A 27,752-nucleotide genomic window follows, 5' to 3' on the forward strand; every position below is an offset into this window, starting at 1 on the left:
AATAGTAGGTTCGGCACCGCTAGATGGTCAGGAGTCCTTTCCACCACTGCAGCCTGGGGGCTGGCAATAAGAACTTCCTCTGGCCTCTACAATGACAAGGGCGGGCAGTAAGAGCCACCCAGGAGTTGATCCAGTGTTTGACACTCTGGATTGGCTTCAGGGAATGGTGTCCATTTATAACAAGAGAGGGAAACAGAACAAATAACAGCAGCAAGAAAGCGAGCGAGGTACTAGCTACAAGGATTGGCTTAGTATACAAGCACTGCACCACTGGTAAGAAAGGATCGGCATCTGCTATTCTCAGATTCATCTTTATATTCAGAAGATACTTTATGATTAGATAGTTATAATATAATTTCTGCAATACATTATACAATGCTATTCTCACTGAGATACACATAATTCATACAAAGAGGAAAGGGTTTTTTTTTTAAATTTCTCTGGAAACAACACTGCTGTTTTAATATTAAAAACAAACAAACAAAAAAACAAAGTAGATTATTATGGGTTATTGGTTGAACTCCTAGTTTGTAGCTTTTCATTCCTCTCTGACAGTTCTCTACAGATCAGCCCTGGCACAAAATTCAAAGATATAACTCTGCAGTTCCATTAGAATACAGCAAAAAGCTGAATTACATTTGTGTGCTGTGTAAAACCAAACAGGAGATTAATAGGCAAAATTAAAATTTCTTTACATCTACTTTCAGATGACAGGGCAGTTTGTTAAATGCAATTCAAACCACTGTCTCCAGGCTGACCTTTATGGACTCCTTAAACCTTTATCTCTGCAGCTGTAAAAATCCAGCACTGGTGAAGCTAAGGTCAAAGTCATAATCTATACTTTGATTATGATCACATTTATAATACTTAGTGTGAACAACAATAAACTATTGTTCTTGTAACGGCCATCGCAAGATATTTGTGGGTTTGAAAGTTCCCTCATAGACTTTTGACAATCATTCAATAGATCTACTCAAAGCTGAAAAGGTTATTGAATTTCTGGAAATCATTTTTAAAACTTGAATGACTGTGAACTGAGAGGCTGTCTAGTCAGAGAAGTTTTTGTCATTTCAAATAACTGAGATAAAAAATGCTAGAAATTGGATGGCATTTGTACACCCTCAGTGTACTCATGATACCCTTCTTGCACCTGAGGAACAAAGCAAAAACAAGCAAGCACACAAGAAGATATAAACGAGGAATGAGGAAACTGTGGCATTCCAGTTTCCAATTCCTTGAATGAGATTCCACCTACAGCAAAGGACAAAAAGCAAAGAGTGTGCTTTGCTGGTCCTCTGGCCTATTAAGATACATTAAATATTAAACTTAGGGTTTTCTGTGCCAAGGTATTTCCTATTTCTATGCATGGTTGTGAAAGCTGGACAGTAAAAAAAAGTGATACGAAGAAAACTCATTTGAGATGTAGTGCTAGAGAAAAGTTCTATGGACTGCTGAAAAGATAAATAAGTGGACCAATAACTGGACTCTCCCTAGAAATAAAAACGACTAAACTGAGACTATTATACTTTGGGTCTACCATGAGCAGACCAGAAGGAAGACATCCAACAGCAGGGATTTGAAATTATCTTCACTTGTCAGGAGTAAAGAGTGAAATATTTATATCATTAATCTCATATCATATTAGATACTGATGTCTATTTTCACTAAACTGGGAATGAGGAACAGCATATATTTTGTGACAGGGCCCACAACAAATTGTGATTAGAATCATAGAATCATAGAGTTGGAAGAGACTTCATGGGCCATTGCATTCAAAGCACCCCCGACAGATGGCCATTCAAACCTCTGTTTAAAAGCCTCAGATACTGCATCAGATACCTATTTCATTTCATCATTAAATGGAGATATACATGCTGCCAAAGAAAATCTTATTTTAATTTATGCTTTATTTATTTCTCAAATGGACACCCCATGAGTATCCCAGCACTGCTGATAGACAACCCGATAATAATAATAATAATAATCACCATCATCATCATCATCATCATCCCACTTTATCTCTCCATACAGAGACTCAAGGTGGCTCACAATTAAAAACATTTCAATACAATTTGAAATATACAAATATTTAAACAGCATTAAACAATATTAATATTTAAACAATCCAGGTTAAAACCATAAAAGCATATAAAATCACACCACAATCACAGCAGCCCTTAATGGTCTTAAAACACTTACATCTTTAAAAGCCTTTCTGAATAAAACAGTTTTAGCCTTTTTCCAGAAGGACAGCAGGGAGGGGGCTATTCTGGCTTCCCTGGGCAAGAAGTTCCAGAGTCGAGGGGCAGCCACTGAGAAGGCCCAGTCTCTACCAACTGAGCTTGAGATGGAGGTGGGACCGAGAGAAGGGCCTCTCCTGAAGATCTCAGAGCCTGGGCAGGTATCCCGTCCTTCTCAAAACCTGCCCCCTCGCAGGGGAACGGACTCAGGGTGGCATACAAACCAATAGCCATTAGATGGCAACAGCAAACAAACAATAACAATACAGATCTGAGCTGACATGAACCCTGTGTGGGGAGGATGCGCAGGATTGTGTGCATTCAGATGACCAAAAGAAATGCAGTTATATGTAAGCAACTTGTCCTTCGTTGTCTCTGTGAAAGCCCAAAGAACTAATGAGTTCGAATAGCAAAGGTTCCTGAACCAGCTGCAGCACGGGCAAAAGGAACAGAGACCATGAAGGAGAAACCACTTTCAAATATAATGTTTTTCTCTAAAAGGAAAAAATGACATGCAATGCTACATGTAAGATTTTAAACTTACTAGGATATTTTTCTTCTTCTTCTGTAGTTTCTCTCTCTTCGGTTTTTGGTGCACCTTTTATTTTATATATCAATGAACGTAGTTTTCCAGCCCATGATATATCTTTATCTTCCACCTCTTCTTCATCTAAAGGAATACCTAATGGGCAATAAATCTTAATTGAAACAAAGGGGATTCCATGTACTTCCAGAACTTTCGAAGTCATAAAGTGATGCCCAGACCAGTTAACACACCATGGCTTGCCTTGTGGAGCCCCTCTCAGATGAAAAGGAGAATCAAAAGGAAGAGCTCCAACATCAGGAATCCCTCTGGGGTCTTTGGAAGCAGAGCCGGGACTTTCAAAAAGAGATTCATTTAGTTGTTTAATATACTTTCTAATAGTTAATATTATTGTAATGTTTTTAATTTTAAATTGTTTACATTTATTTTATTGTAAGCTGCCAACAAAACGTATAATATGGGGAAGAAAACAACAAATTCGCCATCACTACAGTGGAAGACAAATTCAATTTAATGGGATTCTTTGTGGTAACAAGCTGCTCCAGTATTTATACAACAATATGGCATCAGCTCACAGATAAGATTATTAAAATGAAAAAAATAAGATGAGATAGATGTATGTATTTCTCTGGGATTTTTAAAATGGCTTTTCAAGATCCTCTGTAATCAGAAACATTTTCTGATTGCAAAGTGTGTGGTTTACTCCTTGCAAGAAGGTATTTTGGATAATCATTCTAATTAATTGTTGTTTTGCTTTTTCATCTTCACAATTTTCTCTTATATTCCATCAAAATCACATTTGCCAGGAAAATGCAATAAAAACAAAATGTTTGTGAGATATAATTGCAAATGCCACCCTCTCAAAATAAACATGATACACTTACCACAGTGCATCAGGAGATCATCATGAAACTCATAAAGCTCTTCCCGAATCTCATCTGGACAAGGACAATCTTCCCCCAGTTGAAAATTTAGTAACATATTAATCTGAAACAATAAAATTAAACTGAAATATCTTTGAGTGATAGTGGTATTTTCTACAAAGTGGCTACAGTAGGTAAACAGCACGAATTTTTCAGGCATTTAGTGGAATTTTAAAGATCCAAACTGGGACCCTAAAAGGGGAGGTGTGACTATTATATAATGGTGACTATTATATGATGAAATGTGAAGTTGCTGGTAAGAGAATGAAGGACAAGCTGTGTGAAGGCACTGAAGAATTGTGGCTGCAGATAAACAGCTTGCCACTCTTCATCGTGGTCTATACACAATACACATGAACTATGTCAAATGCAAGCTTATTCTTTGGCAGTAGGAAGACACTGGAACCTTTTGTGGGTTGGGAATCAATACAGAAATAATTTAAATAAATATCTATGACAATGGGGTTTTTCCATTGTAGGTACACCTGTGCAGGATCTCTGCCATACTATTTTTAAATTTGTTGTTTTCCTTCTGTGTTGTCTGCCTTCCTCTTTCAATTTCCTTATGTGTGCATCAACTTAGATTATGTTTAAAAGTACTTTTTTCTTCATGCTTTCACATGGTGTAGCTTTTTGTATTTCTTTCTGGCATATAAGAAATAAATATTAATAAGTTCCTTTTTAAAAAGGTATTGAATCTCAAGACAACTAAAGGAAAGCAAGGGGTACTTTGAATGTGTTTTTCCTGTTTGGCAGGGGGTTGGACTAGATGGCCCATATGGTCTCTTCCAATTCTATGATTCTATATATATGATACTGAAAAAGATGGAGTATATGGGTAGTCACTCTTTTTTTCAAAGCTGATTCTGCAAAAAAAAAAAAAGAAGAAGAAGAAGAAGAAGAAGAAGAAGAAGAAAGAAAGAAAGAAAGAAAGAAAGAAAGAAAGAAAGAAAGAAAGAAAGAAAGAAAGAAAGGTCCAACTACAGAGAAGGTAAGAAAAGCTTAGGGGCAAAATAACTGATTTTGACATGACCCGTGGCTAAGTCAAGAAGAGGGGAAAGTACTAATTTCATGGAGAGGGTAAAACACATCTTAAGGCATGCACAGCTGCCATCATTTCCCCCAGGCCCGTAGCCAGGATTTTGTTTCGGGGGCAGCTGAGTTTGATTCGGGGAGGGCTGAGTCTGAGTGAAAGAGGATCTACCCTAGCAAACCTTTTGTATCGTTACCCCAATACCCCCATGCATATGGGATATATTGAGCATGGTGATCAGATCATGATATGAATAACATAACAGTTTAAATAATGTACCAGTAAGGCCTTCTTGCAGACCACCATGAGAATTTCAGGGGGGGGGGGGGCTGAAGCCCCCCAACCCCCCCCCCCAGCTACATGCCTGATTTCCCCACATAAGCGTTCAAACAGGCCAGAATTAGCCCCCTTTGAAAGGTTATGCCAGGATGGACTGAACTCCTGCCTTTCACCACTTTACTCAGAGAAGGGAATTGTTTTTTATCATTATTTTTAATAAGAGTTAAGGTGTAGTACTCACACTGACCCAAGGATAATTCAACCCACATTTTGGGGTTTAATTTTTTACTTAAATCTCTAGACTTATACATGAATATACAGATTAATCCTTCCACCATCCCACATTCTTACAACCATTATATTTTAACACTATATTTTAAGTTTCTGAAAGCTCTTCTCCCTATTCCTGGCCATACATAGACATAGAATAGAGAGACAGACAGAAAGAAATCATTTGCATCACCTGCTCTTGAGGAGGGGAGCGAAATTCCTTGGTCTTCCTGGCAGTTAAAGCAGCTGACATATTCAAAGCTTGCATAAGTTCATTATATCTGTATTTCTGGTTATACTGCAACTTTGAGACATATGTGTCTGCGAAAGATACAATGGCTTCCACTCTGTGTTTCAGCTCACAGTCGCAGAAATAATTTAGCAGCTCGCACATCTAGCATGAAATTAATAGATGCATTATATCATTTATGAAACTGCAAAATAAATATTATTAGTAAGTGAAAGAACTAAAAATGTTGTGGTCAGTGGAAATAAAAGTGGATATGGTCTAAAGGTGCCCTTTCACATATATACTAATTTTCTGCTAGAAATGAATGATTTTACAAATGTCCATGCTGTGTGAAAGTAATATAAGTACATCCACCATGTTTTCTTGTTTTTAGCAGAACTTCTTTAACTTTGGTAGAAGCAGAAGCATTCTACAAATGCACTCACACAAGTATTTGTACAATTGCACTAATAGTCCTGTTGTTCATAGCTTTTTGATTGAAACCACTGCTTCTTGTTTGTTAATAACTTATTTGTGATAATTACAAGAGGGGACAAAATCACTGTAGATATATGTAATATAAAATGAATACAGTTCCTTTCTATGTGTATGTGTTCTCCTAGTCCACCTTCAGTTAATTACTTGTATCAAAAATGTGCAATGTAATATTTTACTAGTCCTATGTTTTATAAAACAGCGGGGGGTGGGGGGTGGGGTATAGTTCTTTGTGAAAGTTACCAGAAAATACAGTAATACAGAAAACAGTTTTGGTAATATTACAACACCGCTGCATTTACTTTAAGGTTGTCACCTGGAGTTTAACAGATTCAGCCAATCTTGTTTGCAGCAAGCCTTTAATTGGTGTTTTCGTTTCCTTGATTGCCTTTTCTCCAGCCTCTACTGCTTTTTCTTCAATTTGTGTGACATCCTCCTTCTCTGTTTTCTCCTGTGTTTCTTCTTTTGGCTCACCAAACACATATGGATCGATGAGAAGTAAAATCTGTTTCACATCATGATCATCAAAGACTCCCATTATGAGCAAAGTTCCTATAAGTTTAAGTACAGGAACAAACTGGAACTCAACTTTCCCTCCAACAGGATCTCGTATGTGAGCTCCACTACAGTAAACTGCTTCTGTAAGCATGCTTATAGCCCTGGATTTAAGCATATCAAGTGGTATTTCTGGACTGGGCTTCTGATGATCCTCTTGAGACAAAATGAAGCAAGGGGTAGAAAACTTAAAATCTGGTTTCAGGCAGGTACTAAGCCCAACTCCTGGCAAACCATGTCTCTTTGATTCATCCGGAAATAATTTAATTTTTCTAGTTTCATCTGTAATGGGAATTATAAATTCATTGTTCATCATCAGCTTAGCCTCTTTGGAGTATTCTAAATGAATGCTGATCAGTAAGTCATAAAATCCAGAACGTAATAACCCAGGTAAATATTGATTATCTATTGTATAAAATAACTGGGAAATATCCACATGGCTGCAAAGTGCATAAGCTACTCTGTTGTTTCCCAGTGCACAAACTGAACTATAAAGTTTTAACGTATGGAAATGGAACCTCATCAGATCTTCTTGTTCACATAGCTCCAAAATATCAATACACCTAAAATGAGAAAAGAAAAAACATACAGACAGATTACTAAACACAAAGTACCTATTATCAAGAATATTTTATTAGATATTTCACAAGGAGATAGACAAAAAAGCAGATCCATTATGTACAATTAAACTTTAGAGAGAATATCACACACTGAAAAAGAAAAAAGCACTCTATGTTTACCTTAAATCTGTGATCTAAACCAATACCTTTTAAAAAGATTTTAAAAACAGAAAGTAACACTTGAAAGAAAGATGTTTGCTTCATTGGGTTTTAGATTACAGACTTGTATTTGTGCTGATTGAATTTCAACGCTTTGAAAAGAATTTTAGCTACAACGAGGAAGAGGAGGAAGTTTAGAAACATAGCATATGTTAATAAAATGTATTCTATGTCTTTTCTTCCAGCCTAAAATAATAATAGTTAAAAAATCACTTACTCTCAAAATAAGAATCTGTATTTTTCAAAGTGTTAGCTTTTCAGATTTATGATATAATATTTTGTAACAGGACACAAAAGATCCTTTGCAGGACTGTATCTGAAACATTATTTTACTAATTTACACAGTTCACAGTGTAGCTGTAAAAAATTAGCAATATATTTATTGTTGCTGTATATATTTATATATTTATTAACTGCTGGCTAGTCATCTTCAACTTATAGCAAATCTATGAATGAAAGCCCTCTAAGTCATTCTATCAATGGGCCTGTTCAGATCTTCTTTGATTGAGTTCATTCATCTGTATTGTGGTGTTTTCCCTTTTCCTACTGTCTTCCTCTACCTTGCCAAGAATTGCTAGCTTTGGTTGTGTGCCACATCTTCTCATGTAAATATTAAAATAGTATGCAAAATGTCTAAGGGATATGTATCTAGAGGACTTTATTATGTTCTAAATTAAAGTACGAAAATTTAATCTAGAATATTCACAAATATAATATAAATATTAGGGCTGGGCGGTTTTGTTTCGTTAATTCGTAATTCGTTAAAAATTCGTTATTTTTTTTGTTAACGAAGCGATAACGAACCATTCTGGAGCAACTTAAAAACGAAACGAATTTTTCAATTCGTTTCGTAAATGCTTCGTATTTCGTTATGTATTCGTTTCGTTATTGGTTTGAGGTCGTTTCATTATTATTTCTGCATGTCTGGGGCAAGTTTTATAGTTGTTTTTTGTTTAATTAGTGAAAAAAATTATAATATCACACCAACAGTCAACAACAGAGGGAGAGGGAAGCTTCAGAAGTTTTTTTTAGCGTATTGTGCGATCGCGGCCGCCATTAACGAATGAATTCGTTATTGTTTCGTTATTGTTTTGTAATTTTTTTACCATTTACGAAATTTCGTAAATATCGAACTTTTTTTAAGGAAAATTTCGGAATTCTTTTAAATATCGAAACGCAAAAAACCCCAAAAAACGAATCGATTTTAGAAACAAATTTTTCCGTTGTTACCCAGGCCTAATAAATATAATAGAAGCAAATAATACCTTTTAGGTATGGGCAGATAATCACTGTTAGACAAAGTCATACTGTTGTAGTAGAGCCTGTGAGTAACATTGCAAACAGTAGTATGGGTGCCAGAAGGGAAAAAAGGGTTACTCGGGAGCAGGAATCCGATGAGGAGCAACAGAGAAAGAGGATCTGGGATATACTTATGGCACCTATGGATGAGGATTCATTTGAGGGGTTCTCTGGGGATGAAGGGTCAATAAGAGAAGGAGAAGGAGGAGACACCATGAATTGGACTAGGGGAAGAAAGAGGGTTACTCGGGAGCAGGAATCGGATGAGGAGCAGCAAAGAAAGAGGATCCGGGATATACTTACAGCACCTACAGATGAGGATTCATTTGAGGGATTCTCTGGGGATTATGGGTCATGGAGTGGAGAAAACAGGGGTGATACCATGGATTGGACTAAGATAAGGAAAGTGCAAGCTATTTGTGCTGAGCCAACATCTAGTGATACATTTGTGGGGTTCTCTGGGGGTGAAGACTGGCAATCGGGGAATCCAGCTGAGTCTTGGGGGGATCTAAGTCCTGACAGGAGATGGAGAAGATGGAGAGATGGACGTAGGAATTCACGTGAAGAGTTGGAAGCAGCTGCAGGGGATAATGATGGGGCAGTGGTCAGTTCATCTTCTGATGATGATGTGTAGATAAAAGTGGGTTCAGGAATGAGGGAGGGGTCTTTGTAGAAGACAAGGTGTTGGTGAACGTTCGTGCATTGGGTACCGTCTGGACTTGTCGTTGCCTGTTTCATGTTCGGCATTGGTTTGGGATCTGCAGGTTGCTGCTTTCGACTTGGATTGGATTCTCGTGAGTGTGGATTTCTCCCTTCTTGGACCGGCTTGAGTGAGACGCTGCTTCTGTGGACTTTGGAACTTCGCTACTTCGGATTCCTCCTGCTATGACCCTGGACTTCAGCTGACAATGCTTTTCTTCCTGCGGCTTCATTTCTTTGTTAACTAGTTGCATGCTGTGCCTCTTTTGTTTGACCTCAGAGTACTGTGTTTGATTCGGTTCTTTTATCCGGTTAATCCGGATTATATTTCTGTTTACCTTTTGAACCAGGTTTGGTTTAACTTTTGAGTTTTGACCAGAGGCATTACGTTTAAGTGTCTCTGTGTGCTTTTCCTTTGCTTCAATAAACTTTGTTCTGGAACTAACGCTGAGTCTGGCCATTTAAGGCGTCTGTGATCCCAAAACATACATTGTACAGTTTGAAGTGAATTTTCCTTCCTCTATCAGAAAATGTTTGTGAATTGTTATATTATGCTGCTGAAGTTGTTTCCAATCTAAGATCTTAGGTTTCAAACTTAAGCAGTGAGAACTGGGAAGGAAAAGAGATCTCAAACCCAGGTTCATTTAGCTTTTATGTAAACTCTTCTCAGTATGAGCTACTCCCAGTTGTAGAATTCTGTCCTGTAGGAAGTTTGCTTGGCCCGCTCTTCTTTCCTTTTGTTAGCTGGCAAATATTTATTTAGTCACACAGCCTTTGGTTGCTTTTAGTGGCACTATGTTTCCTATCTTTGTAATATATTTTTATCTATTTTTATTATTTTCTTGGTGTATTATATTATTTGAATCGTGTTTCTTTTTTAGCTGACCTGTCACTTTTTTTTAAGTATTACTTTTTTAAAAACCTATCATTTTAAAAGAAAATAAGCTGCCTTGGATACTGTATAAGGAGAAAGGCACGATACAAATTAATAAAAGAAAATAAGATGCTTTTTGTATAAAGGTTTTGCCCCTCTCAAGATCTTTTTGTGGCACACATTAAATATGTACAAGCTACAACCTGCATCATGCTTATTCTGCATGTTTCTCATACTGTAACATAACTCCTAATTCATTGAGCAACACTCTACAGGCAGTCCCCGAGTTATAAACATCTGACTTAAAAACAACTAGTTAAGAACAGAGGTGAGACAACAGGCCATGAGAGAAATCTACCCCACAGAAGGGAAATCCACTCCTGAAAGAGTTATCACCATGGGGAAAAAGGTGTCTCCACTGAAGCTTTTTCACCAAACCTTGTTTCCACAACAAGCCAAATTTTTCAAAATCCAATTATCAACAGGACAGAAAGTGAGGTGAAATCTTCTGGACAGGGGCATAGACATTAAAACAAACACCACGGGGGTGTTAACACTTCCCTATGCTATCAAAACCCTGTGTGTGTGTGTTTGTGTGCGTGTGGAGTTACACTTTAAAAATATACCTGTTCTAACATATATACAAATCAACTCAAGAACAAACGTATAGAACCTATCTTGTTTGTAACTTGCGGACTGCCCATATTAGAAATATTCCACTATAACTTAATAAATGAGGCAATGTGGGCCTGTTTTTTCCTTCATATGTGTAGTTCTGATCATATTATCTCTTCTTAATACACCAGAATTAAGCATTAACTGAGTTAATTGCTAGTCTTGAGGAGAGGTGAGGATGGTAATGATAACGATGGTCCATAATTACATACAAACTAAATATAATTAGGATAAGAGCAAGACAACCCAAACAATTTCAAGCTATGATTTAAAGTCCTAATCTTGGTAATCGCTGTGAACTTTAGGTAACCAAGACACATGGGAAAAATACAGTTAATAACGTCACAAGTGTCAAACTGTGAACAAACGAAGGAAGGGAAAATTCAAGGATAATGTGTTCATGTATAAGGCTTATTGGTATCAACTTATTAAATAAGGATTTGATGTCTGAATCAGGAATATTCTCCCACTCATGAGACTTATGATTAAACCTATAGCCCTAATTCACCTAAAATGATTGACACACCGAAACTCTTTAAGGGATTTTTAATTGTCAAATCAGAAAATACCAGTGTGAATAATCTTCTGAAAATCTGTTTTTGCTTGTTGTGTACCTTTAAGTTGTTTCTGACCTATGGTGGCCTTAAGATGAACCTATCCCAGAGCTTTTGTTAGATTTCTGCAATGGTGGCCAGAATGTGACTTGCTTAAGGTGACCCAGTGAGTTTTCGTGGTTGAGCAGGGATCTGAAATTTGGCACTTAAAGTTGCATGCAAACCACATATTTATTTATTTATTTATTATTTAGAACTTTTATATATACTTCACCAGGCTGGCTACTTCTAATATCACATCTCATCACATTCACAGCACATTTTCACCACATCATTGATACCAAAGCTATCTTAGTATTGAAAAAAGTTGAAAATATAAATAATGTATTTTTTCAAAAATTTAGACATAAATTGTTAATAGGAAGCACAAAGAAATACATCTAATGTACTCTACATGCTCTTAGGGAAACTGTTGAAGCATTCTTTACAAGTACCTGCTTTCTTCTGGAATATGAAGGGCCATCATCTGCAAAGGTTCTAGGCATTGCACCATCCACCCATGTCGGTCACTGACCCGGTCAGCGTCTACTTTTAAGAAATAGTTTGGCATTCTGCTCCACACAACAGGTGTGATTGTTTGGACATCCAGTCGTGGAGGACATTGGGGAATAGGGTTTCGCTCTTCACTTTTAAATATTGCTGCTGATAAAGGCATGGTGTTCTGTGAAAAAAATTTTTTTTTAAAAAAAAGCAAAACGTTTACCTTAAAGAGCACATCTTAAAATACAGATTCTTTCACAAAACTGTTATAACAGACATGTCTACTAATGAAGTAGGGGATTTAGATAATTTGTCTTCTAGAAGATGGACCACAGGGAAATAGTTTCTCTGTCGTTCCCTGCCCTCTCATGGATTCAAGCCAAAGTAAGATGGCATAACATCCCAGGAGGCAGAACAGCTTGGAAAGAATATCCTACCAATGGAAGCTACATTATCTCAAGAGAAATCCTGCCACCTGACTAAAGGTAGCAGAACTATTACTATAGACCTGCAATACCTGCAAACTGCTGCCAATAAACACGCATTCCATGAATAATCTCCTCCGGTGTACTACTCTACTCTGAAGTATACTAATCCCATAAAGCTTCCCTACTCACTTCTGACTGTGGAAAACAATAATGCAAGATATTAATAAAATTAGTCTTCCCATATTATGAAACATTTTATCACATTCTATTTCAAACAGTATTGTTTCTTAATATTTTGTTATTTTAATTTGGTGTCATTTCACTTAAAGTTTAAGGAAAAGGAAAAGAAAACACTAAAATTGCATACACTAATGAATACAGTTTGCATTTCTGAATTTATTTCATAATTCACGATTTTTAATTATAGTAATTTTATCTTAAAATACCTTTAATTTACCCAGTTCAAACTGAAACAGGTTTGTGCTTGTAGGCTGTAAAAAAACTGCTGGAAATAGTTTTGTGTTTGGTTCAACCTGAAAAATATAGTGAAGACAGTTAAAATGCAGCATGGGCCTATTATCTTCTTATGCCAAGGAAAGTGTGAAGATACATTTCCTTAGGGCACAATCCTAGACACACTTACTGGAAGTAAGCCTCATTTAGCCCAATGAAGATTACCCTGAGTAGACATGCATAACATGTAACACTGTTTATAACTGAGCAAATATTTCCCCATAGCAACATAACCATAAAATACTACACACACCTAGTTGGATGGAAATTGTCTTTTGGTCCCAAGATTATATTGTCATGTTAAAATGGATAATTTGCTTCAGAGCAAGACTGCAAATACCTTTAAGACTGCTTCACATATACAAATGTGTGTATGTATATACCTTATATTTCTAATAATTGCACGCATACACAAAGATGAATATATCTTCTATATTCATTACATTTATTGACAGTCCAATAGCAAACTTGGAGTTAAGCAATTTCAATTAAGAATGTACAAATGGAAAGGATCAAATCATCCCCTTGATAAAATCCCTCTGACTGAACTTACCTGGCTCTTCTAGGTCACAAAATTAAAGATCCAATCAGATCACCAATTGCCCTGTCTAACTTGATCCTACAAACTACTAGGCAAACATTGCAACTTCTGACACATTGAAAAGGGATCAGATATGAGCATTTGTGGTCATTCCTGACATTTGATTAAAGGGAAAACTACCTCAAATGACATATTTTAAGTAATATGAAGTTAAAAGGAAATTATATGACATCAGCAAATCAGTGTGGATTGATATTATGGATCTCCCCATAATACATAAAGTGGGCCAAGGACAAAGAACCAAGTTGACAGTCATGTTGAAACAATAACAATAAAATCTTATACCACAAAACCAACCTATTTGCCACATTGTATTTCAATAGAAAGTGTTTAACATCTTCAAAAATGACATAGTAAAACTACGCTGCTATACTTCAAAGACTCTTAAGATTTTTAATGACTCATTAAATTTTACAAAATACTGTAAAGAAGTTTCCCCGCCACCAAACAGGTGAAATACTCTTCACAAAGATCTCTAATATCTAAAGTCCCACTGTCTGAAGTAGGTTAAAAAGGGCCAAAAGACCTGCTTCTTCTTTCTTAGCTAAAGATAGTCAAGTTTTTTTCTACCAAGACTTTATACAGGGCAGCCACAAACAATTTAGCTTTTTTAAAAGGGCAAGTAGCCCTTTGATCTGGTGTCCAGCCCACACACTATTTTCTAGTCATAATTTACACCTGGGAACATCAGCCACCACAGCTCTGAAGGCGATTTAATTTCATGTAATTGCGATGCAGGGACAACAATCTGGTTCTGAACATCAATAAAACCATGGAGCTCATAGTGGACTACAGAAAGAACAGAACAGAAATCCAGCTTTTGGTCATAAATGGAGACCAATCGAGTGAGTGGCCAGTTTTAAGTTCCTGGGTATCACTGTTAAGGAGGATCTGATCAGGGGCACTCATACAGCAGTGTTGGGTAAGACAGCCCAGCAGAGATTGTACTATGTAAGACTTCTAAGGAACCAACAACTGAATGAAAAACTGCTAGTGACTTTCTATTGCTGTGCTATAGAGAGTATCCTAGCCTACTGTATCACTGTATGGTTTGGTAACTACACAGTGGCAGATAGGAAGACACTCCAAATGGTCATCACTTCTGCACAGAGAATCATTGGTTGCCTTCTGCCCTCTTTGGCAGAACTTTATAAATCCAGCAGCTTTAAGAAAGCTCAGGGCATCCTTAAGGATCCATCTACCCAATATATTCTTTTTTATTATTATTACCATATTGCAGATGGTGTGTATGTGTTCATTCGTTCAGTCGTCTCCGACTCTTCATGACCTCATGGACCAGCCCATGCCAGAGCTCCCTGTCAGCCATCACCACCCCCATCTCCTTCAAGGTCAGTCCAGTCACTTCAAGGATGCCATCCATCCATCTTGCCCTTGGTCGGCCCCTCTTCCTTTTACCTTCTACTTTCCCCAGCATAATTGTCTTCTCTAGTATCCTTCCCTCCAATGAGCAGCCGGGCTTTATTTCCTGGAGGATGGACTGGTTGGATCTTCTCGCAGTCCAAGGCACTCTCAGAACTTTCCTCCAACACCACAGCTCAAAAGCATATATCTTCCTTCGCTTAGCCTTCCCTAAGGTCCAGCTCTCACATCCGTAGGTTACTACAGGGAATACCATGGCTTTGACTATGCGGATCTTTGTTGCCAGTGTGATGTCTCTGCTCTTTACTATTTTATCGAGATTGGACATTGCTCTCCTCCCAAGAAGTAAGCGTCTTCTGATTTCCTGGCCACAGTCTGCATCTGCAGTAATCTTTGCACCTAGAAATACAAAGTCTGTCACGGCCTCCACATTTTCTCCCTCTATTTTCCAGTTGTCAATCATTCTTGTTGCCATAATCTTGGGGTTTTTTTTATGTTTAGCTGCAGCCCGGCTTTTGCGCTTTCTTCTTTCACCTTGATTAGAAGATGGTAATCATCATGGTACCATCTGATTGCAGATGGTACAGGGTGACAAAGACAAACAGACTGAGATGCAGCTTTTATGCTAGAGTTGTAACTATATTGAATTCCATGTTTTCGCATTGATGTGGCATTGGGGGCTATGTGATGGTGGTTTGAGTGTAGAGGGATGGGTGTGTCATTTTTGTGATGCGTGCTGGGGAAAGCATTGAATTTTGTTGTACAATTACAATAAAGCTGTTCTATTTTATTCTAAATCAAAACCAGACTGGCATTCACCATAAAGACATGTTTTTGCCAAGGTATTAAGTTTGCTTTCTGGGCATTAGTGACACAGGGTCCTTAGCCTACCTAATAGTGGTTCTGGTAAAAAACTAAAGCGGTTCTGATAGCCACAGCATTCACCTTATGAAAACTGTACCCAAAAGTCTCCAATCTCCTATCTACAGGATTTCTGGGAATCTCATTTATACCTTTAGCGAAAAGAGGTCCTGAAACCAATCCTGCCACAAGGACATTCATGAGGGGCAATTACAATTACAATTACAATTACGCCAGGACATCCTGAATTAAAATATTGTGACCCCTAATCATACCTGGGTGCTTATTCCCCTTCCATAACATAAGCAATAACAGTCGGCAAAGGTATAACACAAGATTCCTGTTTAGTCTTAGATCTTAGACCAGAAGATGCCTGGTGCTAGAATTTGTAGTTTTCCCCACTTTCCTGAGAAGGATTAGAAATTTATTTGATTCAAACAGAGGAACAGAAACATGTTCTGGTTAAAATTTCCCCAAATATGAGTAACGCCCTCTCTCTTCCTTATGTGAAGCTATTAATGAGACTGAAGACTCAGAGTCCCTCATAGAAGAAACAGACAAAATATGCATTTTCTTTTTTTAACCCTGTTAAGGGGAGAAGCCCTCTCTTCTTTTTCTTAAAAATGAAGAAGGCATCAGAAGAAAGCTGTTTCCATGCCCATTTTGTGTGCTTTCAGTCTCTAGATGGCCTCAGCTGTTCAGCCTGTTTAGGTTTTCATTGCTTTTGGTGCCTAAACGTTTCACTGCTGTTCATAGATGCCTCTCCATCAATCATGAAGGTCAGGAGGGTAGCGATCAGAGGGTCAGCTAAAGTCTCGCTATCCACAAAGTGCACCTGGCTCTCCCTACCACATGTGTCATCGTCACACACCTGCTGCCTCTGCAACACAAATTGGGTCTGGATGTGAGCCCCCAGATAGGTTGGTCATCCCCATGGACCTGGACAAAATATGCCTCGGCCATTGCTCAGTCAGCTCCAAACTCCTTGTCAAAGGAGAGATCAGGGTTGAATGTGTCATCTATTCCAGAACAAAACTTTCCCATTAGGATGGCCAATTGGGAAATAGAATACATTTCTCATTAAAAGCGGGGGGGGGGGGGGGGATATTTTCATGAATGTCTTCAGAAGCAGCTATTGCCTTGAGGTCAACCATCCCTGTTAGAGTAGCAAGGCAAGGCAATTGAAACAAATTGATCTGGATAGGGCAACAAAGGCCAAAAGCAAATCCAACCACTCCCGTAAGGATGGTAGCCACTCAATAAAATTGTCTAATTCAGGAACAAAGTCATGTTTTAGGCAGAACGCTAAAGGCCCTTTCTGATCCAAGCTGAAGCAAGACAGATCTTGGATGGTAGAACTGGCCCTCCCTTTTAGGGTGGCCAGGATGGTTGACAGATTGAAACTCTTGGATGTTAAACACAACTAACTAGACTTAGCATGAAAGACTGCCTCCCCCACAATGCAGGAAAACCAACAACGATAATTACGATCACTAAAGGAATGTTAAAACAGCTGGAAAAGTGTACTAATCTATACATCTAAAAGAAGTGTGAAGGAATATATTTTGAAACAGCAGAATTTCTCTTAATGATAAACAAACATCATTTTTTAAAAAATAAAATTGAAAAGAACACAGTTCTGATGCTTTAGATTGCGATTATGTATTGAATTCTATAGTCTGCATATATTTTCTTTCTAAGTTTCAGCACGCTAAATAACTGTATTAATATTCAAGTCCTTTGTCTTCAAAAAAACTCATATAATTTTTTCCTTCATAATTATAGTTTCAAAGCATGTTTCTATCTATCACACAGTGCACTAAGTGTACAACTGATTAATTTCATCTTCATCTTTCCTGTGACACCTCTGAATGAAGTAGAATAGGATGTTACAGGGAGAATCACCGTAATTTCACAAGGAGATGACAGCATGGGTGGATAGAATTTCAGCAAGAACCGCATGGTTTTTATCTACATGGTTGATATAAGCTGTGACTGGCATAGTGATGATTTTTCTTCTTCTCAATCATAATCTTGTATTACTTGAATGATGGCTGTGCAATTAAATGTTATTCTTTTTCTCAACAACGCTACTGAACCCTAGTATTTTGAAGTGTGATAAATGCCGAATTCATTTTCATATTTCATAATGCAGAAGACATCTTAAACAACTGTTTAAAGCAGTGGTGTTTTGGACTTCAGGTGTTTTGGACTTCAGTTCCCAGAATTCTTGGCCATTGGACAAGCTGACTAGGGCTTCTGGGAGTTGGAGGCCTAAACAACTGGAGGACCACAAGTTTGACACCCTGGTTGAAAACCATGTTATGTTTTCCAAGCACTAAAGCTGCAATATTTTGTCCTTCCATTCCCCTACTAGTGTCAAAATGGTAGAAAATATTGCCTGGTATACAAGTTACTGCTCATTGCAATACTGGTGACAGGCAGCAAGCTCAGCTTTTGTCAGTGCCATTATGTACCCATTTTTTCCAGTGTGAGAGACCTAATATCATATAGGGGTTTGAATATTAAAATATAACTCTTGAGACCAGGGTTCAAATTACTATTCAGCAATGGAAATTTGCTGATTGAGCTTGGGCAAATCACCCCCTTTTGCTTCAGAAGAAGGTAAAGGTGAAACCCCTCTAAACAAATCTTACCAAGAAAAATCTGTTGTGGATTTTAAAAAGACTTGAGGGCATGCAACAACAAAAATAGATGTCTAGATTCCAAATGTGGAGATGTACTTACTTAGGCTCCATTATATGGGTTGCCTAGGACACACCTCACTCAAAATAATGCTTTATGGAATAATAAATATGCTCTAGAAATAAAGTTGCCATAAAACTCCTAACAATCTCTTCCAGAAAAATGAAGACAAAGTTCCAGCTACTTGTCTTGTCACTTCTCTTGTGAGTATTGCCCTCCACCCTTTCATCAGAGTACTGATGAAGATGGTTAGCAGAGCTCATCCTAACACTCACCAGAGAAACATTAAGACTGAATAATCAAGTGAAATGGCTGCAGTCATTGTCATCTGTATTATCTCTGAATGCCATGAGCTTTGAAGTCTAGATGCATTCTGGGTAATAACGATGGTAGCATCTTCATTAAAAACTTCACACAAATATTCTCTAGCAAGCATTACTACTGTTTCCAGTCAAATGCTACTTCTAATATAAAATAAAATGCTTTATGTTCTAAGTTTCTTTGAGTCCTGTAATTCACTCACTATACCAGGTATTGACACAGAATTTTCCTGTATATCTGAGGTACATGTGAAACAAGCCATGTCAGAAACACATGCCTTAAAATAAATCATCACACAGGTTGCACATTGTATCAATTCTGTATTTAAAATTCAAACTTCCTCCCTCTTAAATTCCTTTTAGATGTGTGAGACAAAAAATGTCCACAGCATGTGGGGTGTACAGGAACCAAGTTTCTCTCTGAATTGATTATCACTGTGATGCAAACTAAAAGCCAGATGCATATTTGCATATACTTTCACAAATTTTCTGTGCACAGACTATAAATTCTGTGAAAAAGCTAAATGAAGAGTAGGTGAGGGGCAGAGTTCATTAATACCTGGTAGAAAGTTCCCAGCTCTTTTCCATTGGCTGTAAATGACAGCATTCCAGAAGCCAATTCAACAAGGCATCCTATTTCTAAATCAACATTGCCACGACCAGATCTTTGTGAGTTAACAGCAGCTTCTCCTCCCCAGACCAAGTAGCAGTTGTTGCGCTTTACACTGGGGGAAAAATTCAGAAATATTCAGAAAACATTGATGTTTAGATGTGATCCATGTATTATTATTATTATTATTATTATTATTATTATTATTATATTTATTTATACCCTGCTTTATCTCCCGCAAAGGAGACTCAAATGGCTTAACATAAAGGCATCATCATAGCCATTTAAAATATAAAAATATACAAACATTAAAGCAGGATTAAATATAAACAGTATTTAAAACTTTCCCAGTTAAAAATCATTATAACAAATCCAAAGTTAAAAACCACAGTACCTCCTGAATCGATCTTACGAACTTTCATCTTTAAAAGCCTGTCTAAATAAAAAGGTTTTAGCCTGCCACCAAAAGGACAACAAGGAGGGGGCCATTCTGGCTTCCCTGAGCAGGGAGTTCCAGAGTCGAGGGGCAGCCACCGAAAAGGCCCACTTTCTCATTCCCACCAACCAAGCTTGAGATGGAGGTGGGACCGAGAGAGGGGCCTCTCCTGAAGATCTCAGGGCCCGAGCAGGTTCATAAAAGTGGATGTGGTCAGCCAAATAGCCTGGATCTGAACTGTCTGGGGCTTTAAAGGTCATAATCAGCACTGAATTGTGCCCAGTAACAGACTGGCAGCCAGTGGAGATGCTGCAATGGGGGGTTGTCTGCTCCCTGTAACCAACCCCAGCGAGCAACCCGGCTGCAACTCTTTGGACCAGCTGAAGTTTTCGAGCACTCTTCAAAGAGAGCTCCACATAGATCTAATGCAGATGAGATGTAATTAAAGCATGCACCACTGTGGCCAGATCTAGCTTCTCAAGGAATAGGCACAGTTGGTGCACAAGTTTTAATTGTGCAAAGGCCCTTCTGGCCAACACCTGAGCCTCCAGGTTCAATGCTGAGTCCAGGAGGACCCCCACATTGCGAACCTGTGTCTTCAGGGGATGTGTAACCCCCCCCCCATCCAGCACAGGCTGCATTCACTGGTCTTCCTTCTAACTGACCAGGAGTACATCTGTCTTGTCTGGATTCAATTTGTATGCCCTCATCCAGAACCATTACTGATGACTGGCACTGGTTTAGAGTCAGAACAGCTTCCTTGTCATTAAGTAGAAACAAGTAGGAGAACTGAATGTCATCCACATACATGAGGCACTGTACTCCGAAACTCCGGATTACCTCTCCCAGTGTTTTCATGGATATGTTAAATAGCATGGGGGACAAAATGAAACCCTGAGGAACCCCATAGGTCAATGGCTGGGTGTTCGAACAGGAGTCCCCCAACACCTCCATCTGGGTATGGCCCTCCAGGAAGGATTGGAGCCATTGTAAGACAGGGAATGTTGGTTTCAAGACTCCCTGTGAATACCAAACCCATAGATGCTGAAGTCCCATTATAAATAGTGGTATAGCAAAATGGTGCCCATTATATAAACTGACAAAATGAAGGTTCATTTTTTAATTTAAATAATGTATTTCCAAGCCATAGATGGAAGAATTCTTTATACAGAGTGCATGAATACAAATTTCATGGAATCAAAAAAAAAATTAACTCAAGTTACTCAATTAGTAATTTCTAAGTCCAAACCTTTCATGAACTCTGCCTCTTTCATCTCCCAAAGTAACTGTTACTGTACAGTTCTTATTGAGGTTAAAATGTTCACTGTAAAAGTGGTAGTCAGGAGTCACCCAACCAATCCAGACTGAAGATGGGTCTTGTCCAGCAAAGATTCGCACTGAATAATAATACTGAAATGAATAAAATATATTGCTTACATCAATTTGGAAATTTAAACAAGCAATGTATTCTTAGTAATTTAAACAGAAATAACGACCATATAAAACTTTCTCAGGAGAAAACCCATACACAGGGGTGTCATACTCATTGAGGGCCACATCAACCTTATGACTCCCTTCAAGAGCTGTTAAATCCATCGATAAAGAATCCATGGATACAGAGAGCCAATTAATTTTTTTTACATCATGATAGATGTGCTTTTAGTTTTTACCTTGTTTGGGCCCCCAGATGAGACTGTCATGCAGACTAGAAATGATGAGAATTGCAACCCAACAGCACTTTTGGCTCCGAGATTGGGAAAAGGTTAAAGGAGATTTTAAAGTCAGACATCATATCCACAAGCCTTGTATCTATCTTCAAATCCCTTTATCCTGACTAAACAGAACAACTGCAGCCTTCCAGGTCTTATTATATCACAACTCCCATTAGCTCTAGTCATGATGCCTAATGATCAAGTATGCAGGAATTTTAGTTCGGCATCTGGAGGACCACATTAAAACATGTGTAGCAAGTAGGTGGTGAAGGACTTTTCAATGACCAAGGACCTGATCAGGGGAAGAAGAGAAACCCAAGTATAAAATCAATATTGATATAATTCAGATGAGTTATGCTGATCCCCTGAAGTATTATTATTTTAAAATCCAACTTGTTTGAATTATACCATTACTGATTTTATACTTGGGTTTATTTCCTTGCACCTGAGCAGGTCCTACTTGCTTCCACAAAGCCAGAGTCTTAGGCTCTGCTGGGGAAGTGCTGTGAGGGAATGGGGTGGAGCATTATGGAGGAGAAAGGTAGCTGAAAGTGAAATTGATCTCCAAACAGGACCTTGACGTGGTCAACTGATCTAAATTGGCTCAGAAAAACCTAAGCTATTTTCCCATTTTGTGGGGCAGGAACAGGTTAATAACTTAAGATGCATCTACACTGAAGAATTAATGCAATTTGACACCATTTTAAGTGCTACGGTTCAATGCTATAGAATTGCTGTAGTTTGGCAAGGCACCAGTACTTCAACAGAGAAGATTAAAGACCTTGTAAAATTGAGCCATGGCAGTTAAAATGATATCAGACAACATTCAATCTAGAATGTGGATGCACCATCAGTCACCCCAACTCAAACCTTGGACTTGATTTCTTTACTGAAATCAAGGTTACATACTTACTGTTATGGCATGAAAAGGAAACTCCTGGATTTGTTTCCTGGAAATAAATTAAAGATATCAGTAAATTGATAAAACAAAATGATAAATTATGCTGCAAAATACTGAAGTAATAAGACACTTTTCATTTGATATGTATGCACATTTTTATTCACAAAGTCTAAGTTGTTCCAGAAAAAATCATGAAAAGAAAATTGGGCATGGTTTTTTCTGTCACTTTAAAAGACAAACATATAAAATCTGCTGGCTTCAGAATGTCCTTTTGTGCCCTGAGTGCTTTAAATAAATGCGGACATATGCTAAAGAGAAGACATTCTACAGTGTATAAATTCAGACAGGCAGCACAAATACAAAATTTTGAATCAAAATCTTAAATAACACAAAGTATTTCCCAGTACATTCTGTTTCAGCAGGTATATGTCATGCTCAATATCCTTGAAAAATCAAAGCCATCTATCTACACAAAGGTACATTTCTTGCTTACAAGCCAAAAAGGCAAAACCCATGAAATCTAAGCCATAAAATGGGTGAGGGTAGGAGTAAGGAAGCATTAAAAGTTCCATAGATTAAAAAAGAGAAGAGAGTTGTTTTCAAATATAGCTTTAATATAACCAGATTAAATGTATCTCTAACCTTTTTTGGAAACCATCAACAAGTTCCAAACTAGTGATGTAGTTAAAAGATGAGTGAAATTCAATTGGCATGCTCAGGCGACAATATATCATATCTGCATTGCTATTCTGTGTTCCAAATGTTTTATGGGTTACTTTTAAGCGTGGTGGGCTGTCAATGTTCCCATCTATTCTTGTCACCTGCAGGAACAAAGGTGAGCAATTTTTTGCTTATGGAACCAGGAAAAAACAGAGCAATTCTGTTAACTCCTAATAGACTGGACCCTCCAAAGAAAGGCAGTATTCAGAATGAAGAGACAGAACATGCAAGCTTCTAGTATTAAAATAAGAGTGAGGGTATCATGCCACTTTCTTACCGCAATATGAGAGTGGTTTTTGGGCACATTGACAAATGTTGGCAAACGTTTGCTAAACCACATAGCAACATCTCTGTTCATGTTAACAGCAAAAGGTTCAAAGCCTTCTTGAAGACCACACATAGTATAGTATTTGAAGGTGCTGGCATCCCTTCCAAAATTCATACGACCAATCTGAGACAGACCCAGTGAGCATATAGGCACCAAACCTGAATAAAGAAAAGATGGACTTGGAGTTGGGGAATTTAAACACATAAAAGCCTACCTGTCCTCCCAGATAGATTAGTAAGGAAATGTACCAAATGGCATGACACTCAACTAGTTTCATTAAATACTAGGCACAAGGTCTCCTAACAAAGTGCTTGTAATGCTTGCTATCTGACACAGAAGACCAGCAGGCCAGGACCATATTTGTGTCCACTGACTATTACTCCTTCTTTCTCACCATGGATCAGCAGCCAATAGCTTGAAGATTGGCACCAGCCCCTAAACACAGGGTTATCGGCCCAGCAGAACTTTATTTTAGGCAGAAAATAAATAAACAAACAAAAACAGAGAGAAAAAAATACTAATGTGTATGTTTCCTTTGCCTTGCCTTTTTTAAAAAATATCAAAGGTAATCCCTACTTTAAATTTCTGGCAGAACAACAGATATGAAGCCTAAAATCTGGCAAAACAATTGATATGATAAAAAGTGCTCAGAGACAAAAGTAACTCTAGTCAAAATGAAAATGTACATTATTAGTGCACTATAATGTATTATCACATATAATTTGAAGGTGTAAAGCATAATAATCTAATAATGATCAGTGATCAGTATTAGGCCTGGGTAACAATGGAAAAATTTGTTTCTAAAATCGATTAGTTTTTTTGGGGGTTTTTGCGTTTCATTATTTAAAATAATTACAAAATTTTCCTTTTAAAAAGTTCGATATTTACGAAATTTCGTAAATGTGAAAAAAATTACAAAACATTAACGAATCGATTTCCGAAACAATAACGAATCGATTCGTTAATGGCAGACGCGACCGCGAAATACGCTAAAAAACCTCCAAAAACTTCTGAAGCTTCCCTCTCCCTCTGTTGTTGACTGTTGGTGTGATATTATAATTTTTTTTCACTAATTAAACAAAAAACTTGCCCCAGACATGCGGAAATAATAACGAAACGACCTCAGAACAATAACGAAACGAATACAATAACGAAATACGAAGCATTTACAAAACGTGTTTAAAAATTCGTTTTTTTTAAAATTGCTCCAGAATGGTTCGTTATCGCTTCGTAATCAACAAAATTAACAAATTATTAACGAATTTCGAATTAACGAAACGAAACCGCCCAGCCCTAATCAGTATGGATCATTGCCTCTCAATATTACAGTCTCATATGGAATAAAAGCCAACTATGAATAGTTCTATTGGCTATTGTTAATTGTCTGTAATCTTAAAGAAGATACAGATAAAATTAATCTTGACATGAACTTTCAAATGAAAAAAACCTGAAACATTTCACATTGTTATTTGCAAAGAAGTGGCTACACAGTATGTCAAATAAAAGTCAGTATAGCAGAATGCTGCCCAAAGTTAGATTATGAATTAGTTTGGATTCTGTCAAGAAACAATATACAATATATTTTCCTGATACACTCCCTTGGAATATTCTTTTTATTCTACAAATCAATTACTTAAATGAGCCTTAAAACTTTTTATCTCTGGTAACAATTCTGTGATATTGCTCATGTCCCTAAAAGTGTATTTTAAGTACATAAAATAAATAACAATAACAACAATAACAATAATGCTTTAAAGTCTGGAGGTTCTAGCAAAAAGAAATACAAATGAGATATCCAGTCCACCCATTCCAACAACTTCCTTAACTGGTGAAATTTGCTTGAGAAATATCATGGAGGGTCAGAACTCAAATATATTTATGTTGTATATATACACATACACACGTATACATGTGTACACACACACACAAAAGACTCCTTTCCTACACATTTGTTCTTGACTAGTTTGTTTTCTGTGAGGAAATGAAATATAAGGATATATTTTATAACATTCTTTGTTTACTAAATGATCACATACCATAGAGACATCCACTTATATATATACACTATATGCCATAACCATGTGTGGTAATACACTGCTTAATATCCTTGATGGGTAATGGTTTTTCAGATGCTATTGTATGCACCTCTACTCAGAAGCAACCCACATTTAATTCAATGGACTTGCTAATAAGCACATATAATTATTAGCTGTAACCTAATTAACTGTAACCTTTGAGGACGAATCAATATAGTTTTTGCAAATCATTAGCTGTACAAAGAACACAGTAAATTGATGTCTTAACAATGAAAACAGTTCAAGTGCAACTTTCACATTTAATGCAAAGTGTTGTATGGGCAGTCCTCAAGTTATGGACAAGGTAAGTTCTACAGGTTTGCTCTTAAGTTGTATTTGTATACACACACAAGCAATCTTTGGACAGCATAGGGAAAGGTTAACACCCCTGTGGTGTTTGTTTTGCTGTCTGTACCCTTGTTCTTAAGTGCTGTCAGGTTATTTCAGTCTATGTTAACTTTTTTAATGGGAGATCTCCAAGACATCCTGTTAGTTAAACAATATGTAGCCAGCAGACTTTTGCTTACCACTCACAATTCATTCTATCTCATGTGATTATGGCAGCTAAACACAGTTGAGTTTGGTTAGTAGTTGACCGGGACAGTAGAGATCTCCATATAGTGTAGTTGACCCAAGAAACAGTAGAAATCTCCATATAGTGTAGGGAAATTCAGATTTGACAATACTGGGTAGATGGTTTGACTCAGTATAAAGCAATTTCCAATATTCTTAAAATACAAATAAAATCATTCTTTACAGTTATATATACAAACAAAAAACCAGTTTACCATTATTTATCTCAAAGTCAGCAAAAGCAAGTTCTGAACCTTTGTTGGTAATAAGCAATTCTCCATTCAATGTAAATATTATTGATTTGTCATCTAGATTGATCATGCAGCCCACTACATCTCCTGGCTGCCAATTTCGTCCAAAGAAGCCACTCCCTTCATGCCAACGCTGACCCTGAAAAACACAAATGTGCAGCAGAAGAAATTCAACTGCAAGGAAATGTAAAAGGCAAACAATAAAGAAGCTATTTTTCACACAATAATAACAAAATACTAATTTCATATGAAGTGACAAATTCAAGTGCTCTCCAGGAGGATCTACTAACTACTGTGATTGTATATATGCATGCCTGTAAATGTGAGTATCTCATCTGAAGTACTTTTAAAACAAGTCTGAAAAAATAATTTAGACTGAAATCTTAGGATGGCGGGGAAGCCTGTGAGGAATGAATTACTAAACTCATGCCACAGAATTCATTTTATATTCAACTGAGACCCACATGTTTATAAGTAAATAGGAAGAGTTTGCAGATTGAAAATAAGAATTAACATATGATCAAGTTAAAAAGAAACAAATTTGCTCCCAGTTCAAAATCACACTAATTGTAAACGCATGATCCTTTCAAGAGTAGCACTCTTAGGCTTAGCTGGAATTTTTCATGGCTGGAATCACTGGGTTGCTGTGAGTTTTTCAGGATGTATGGTCATGTTCGAGAAGCACAGTACTGTAACATGGCCATACAGCCTGAAAAACTCACAGCAACCCAGTTAATGAGGTTGTGTGCTCTTCCTCTTCCTCTAATTTTGCCAAGAAGGAGGAGCTGCCCTCTTGACAGACAACTGACAAATCACTTTATTACAACCCCATATATATTTCACAGAGCAGCTTTTTAATATAGTTGTCTAGCAAAGCAACAGAGACATTTATGCATTGCTAAATTCAGAGGCTTCTCTCAGAATACTGAAGCTGGATAGAAAACTTCATCCTGTTGTGGAAGAACACAACCACACACTGAGAAATTAAGCACAGTATATACAGTCTGAAAAACATTTAAACTGTATTCACAAATAGTTTAAGATGCCATCAATCACTCCCTCATAACACATTCACTGTTTCTATCTCAGGCAAGTACTGACAAGAGGGAATCTTTTCATATATACTCATTTTCAAACTGCAACAGTGATTACAGAGAAAATTCTTTAAATATTCATTTAATATGTGACCTTATGAGTGTACTACACATGATACGATAGCTCAGAAAATGTCTGCTTTCTAAAATTTCAAATGCAGTGCAGCAAATTTACAAAATGCTAAGAACTAGGTTTCCTGACATTTTAACAGCTATTTTTCACTGGAGTTGTTTAGCCAGACTTAGACTTTTCCA

General features: G+C 37.3%; 1 protein-coding gene across 1 annotated transcript in view; it reads right to left on the reverse strand.

The window, feature by feature from the left end:
- RYR3 (ryanodine receptor 3) overlaps window positions 1-27,752 on the reverse strand; it is a 326,090-nt gene that overhangs the window by 160,096 nt on the left and 138,242 nt on the right. The window contains exons 27-38 of the mRNA XM_060760068.2: window positions 26,368-26,542; window positions 23,454-23,662; window positions 23,099-23,277; window positions 22,469-22,505; window positions 21,093-21,253; window positions 19,357-19,522; window positions 12,863-12,949; window positions 11,943-12,169; window positions 6,330-7,131; window positions 5,483-5,683; window positions 3,669-3,771; window positions 2,785-2,922 (exon numbers count right to left, since the gene is read on the reverse strand). Of these exons, the coding sequence (XP_060616051.2) occupies window positions 2,785-2,922; window positions 3,669-3,771; window positions 5,483-5,683; window positions 6,330-7,131; window positions 11,943-12,169; window positions 12,863-12,949; window positions 19,357-19,522; window positions 21,093-21,253; window positions 22,469-22,505; window positions 23,099-23,277; window positions 23,454-23,662; window positions 26,368-26,542 (2,485 nt within the window). The remainder of the gene's footprint in view (window positions 1-2,784; window positions 2,923-3,668; window positions 3,772-5,482; window positions 5,684-6,329; window positions 7,132-11,942; window positions 12,170-12,862; window positions 12,950-19,356; window positions 19,523-21,092; window positions 21,254-22,468; window positions 22,506-23,098; window positions 23,278-23,453; window positions 23,663-26,367; window positions 26,543-27,752) is intronic.

This window comes from Anolis sagrei, chromosome 1, assembly GCF_037176765.1.
Source record: "Anolis sagrei isolate rAnoSag1 chromosome 1, rAnoSag1.mat, whole genome shotgun sequence".
NCBI classification, from domain to species: Eukaryota; Metazoa; Chordata; class Lepidosauria; order Squamata; family Dactyloidae; genus Anolis; species Anolis sagrei.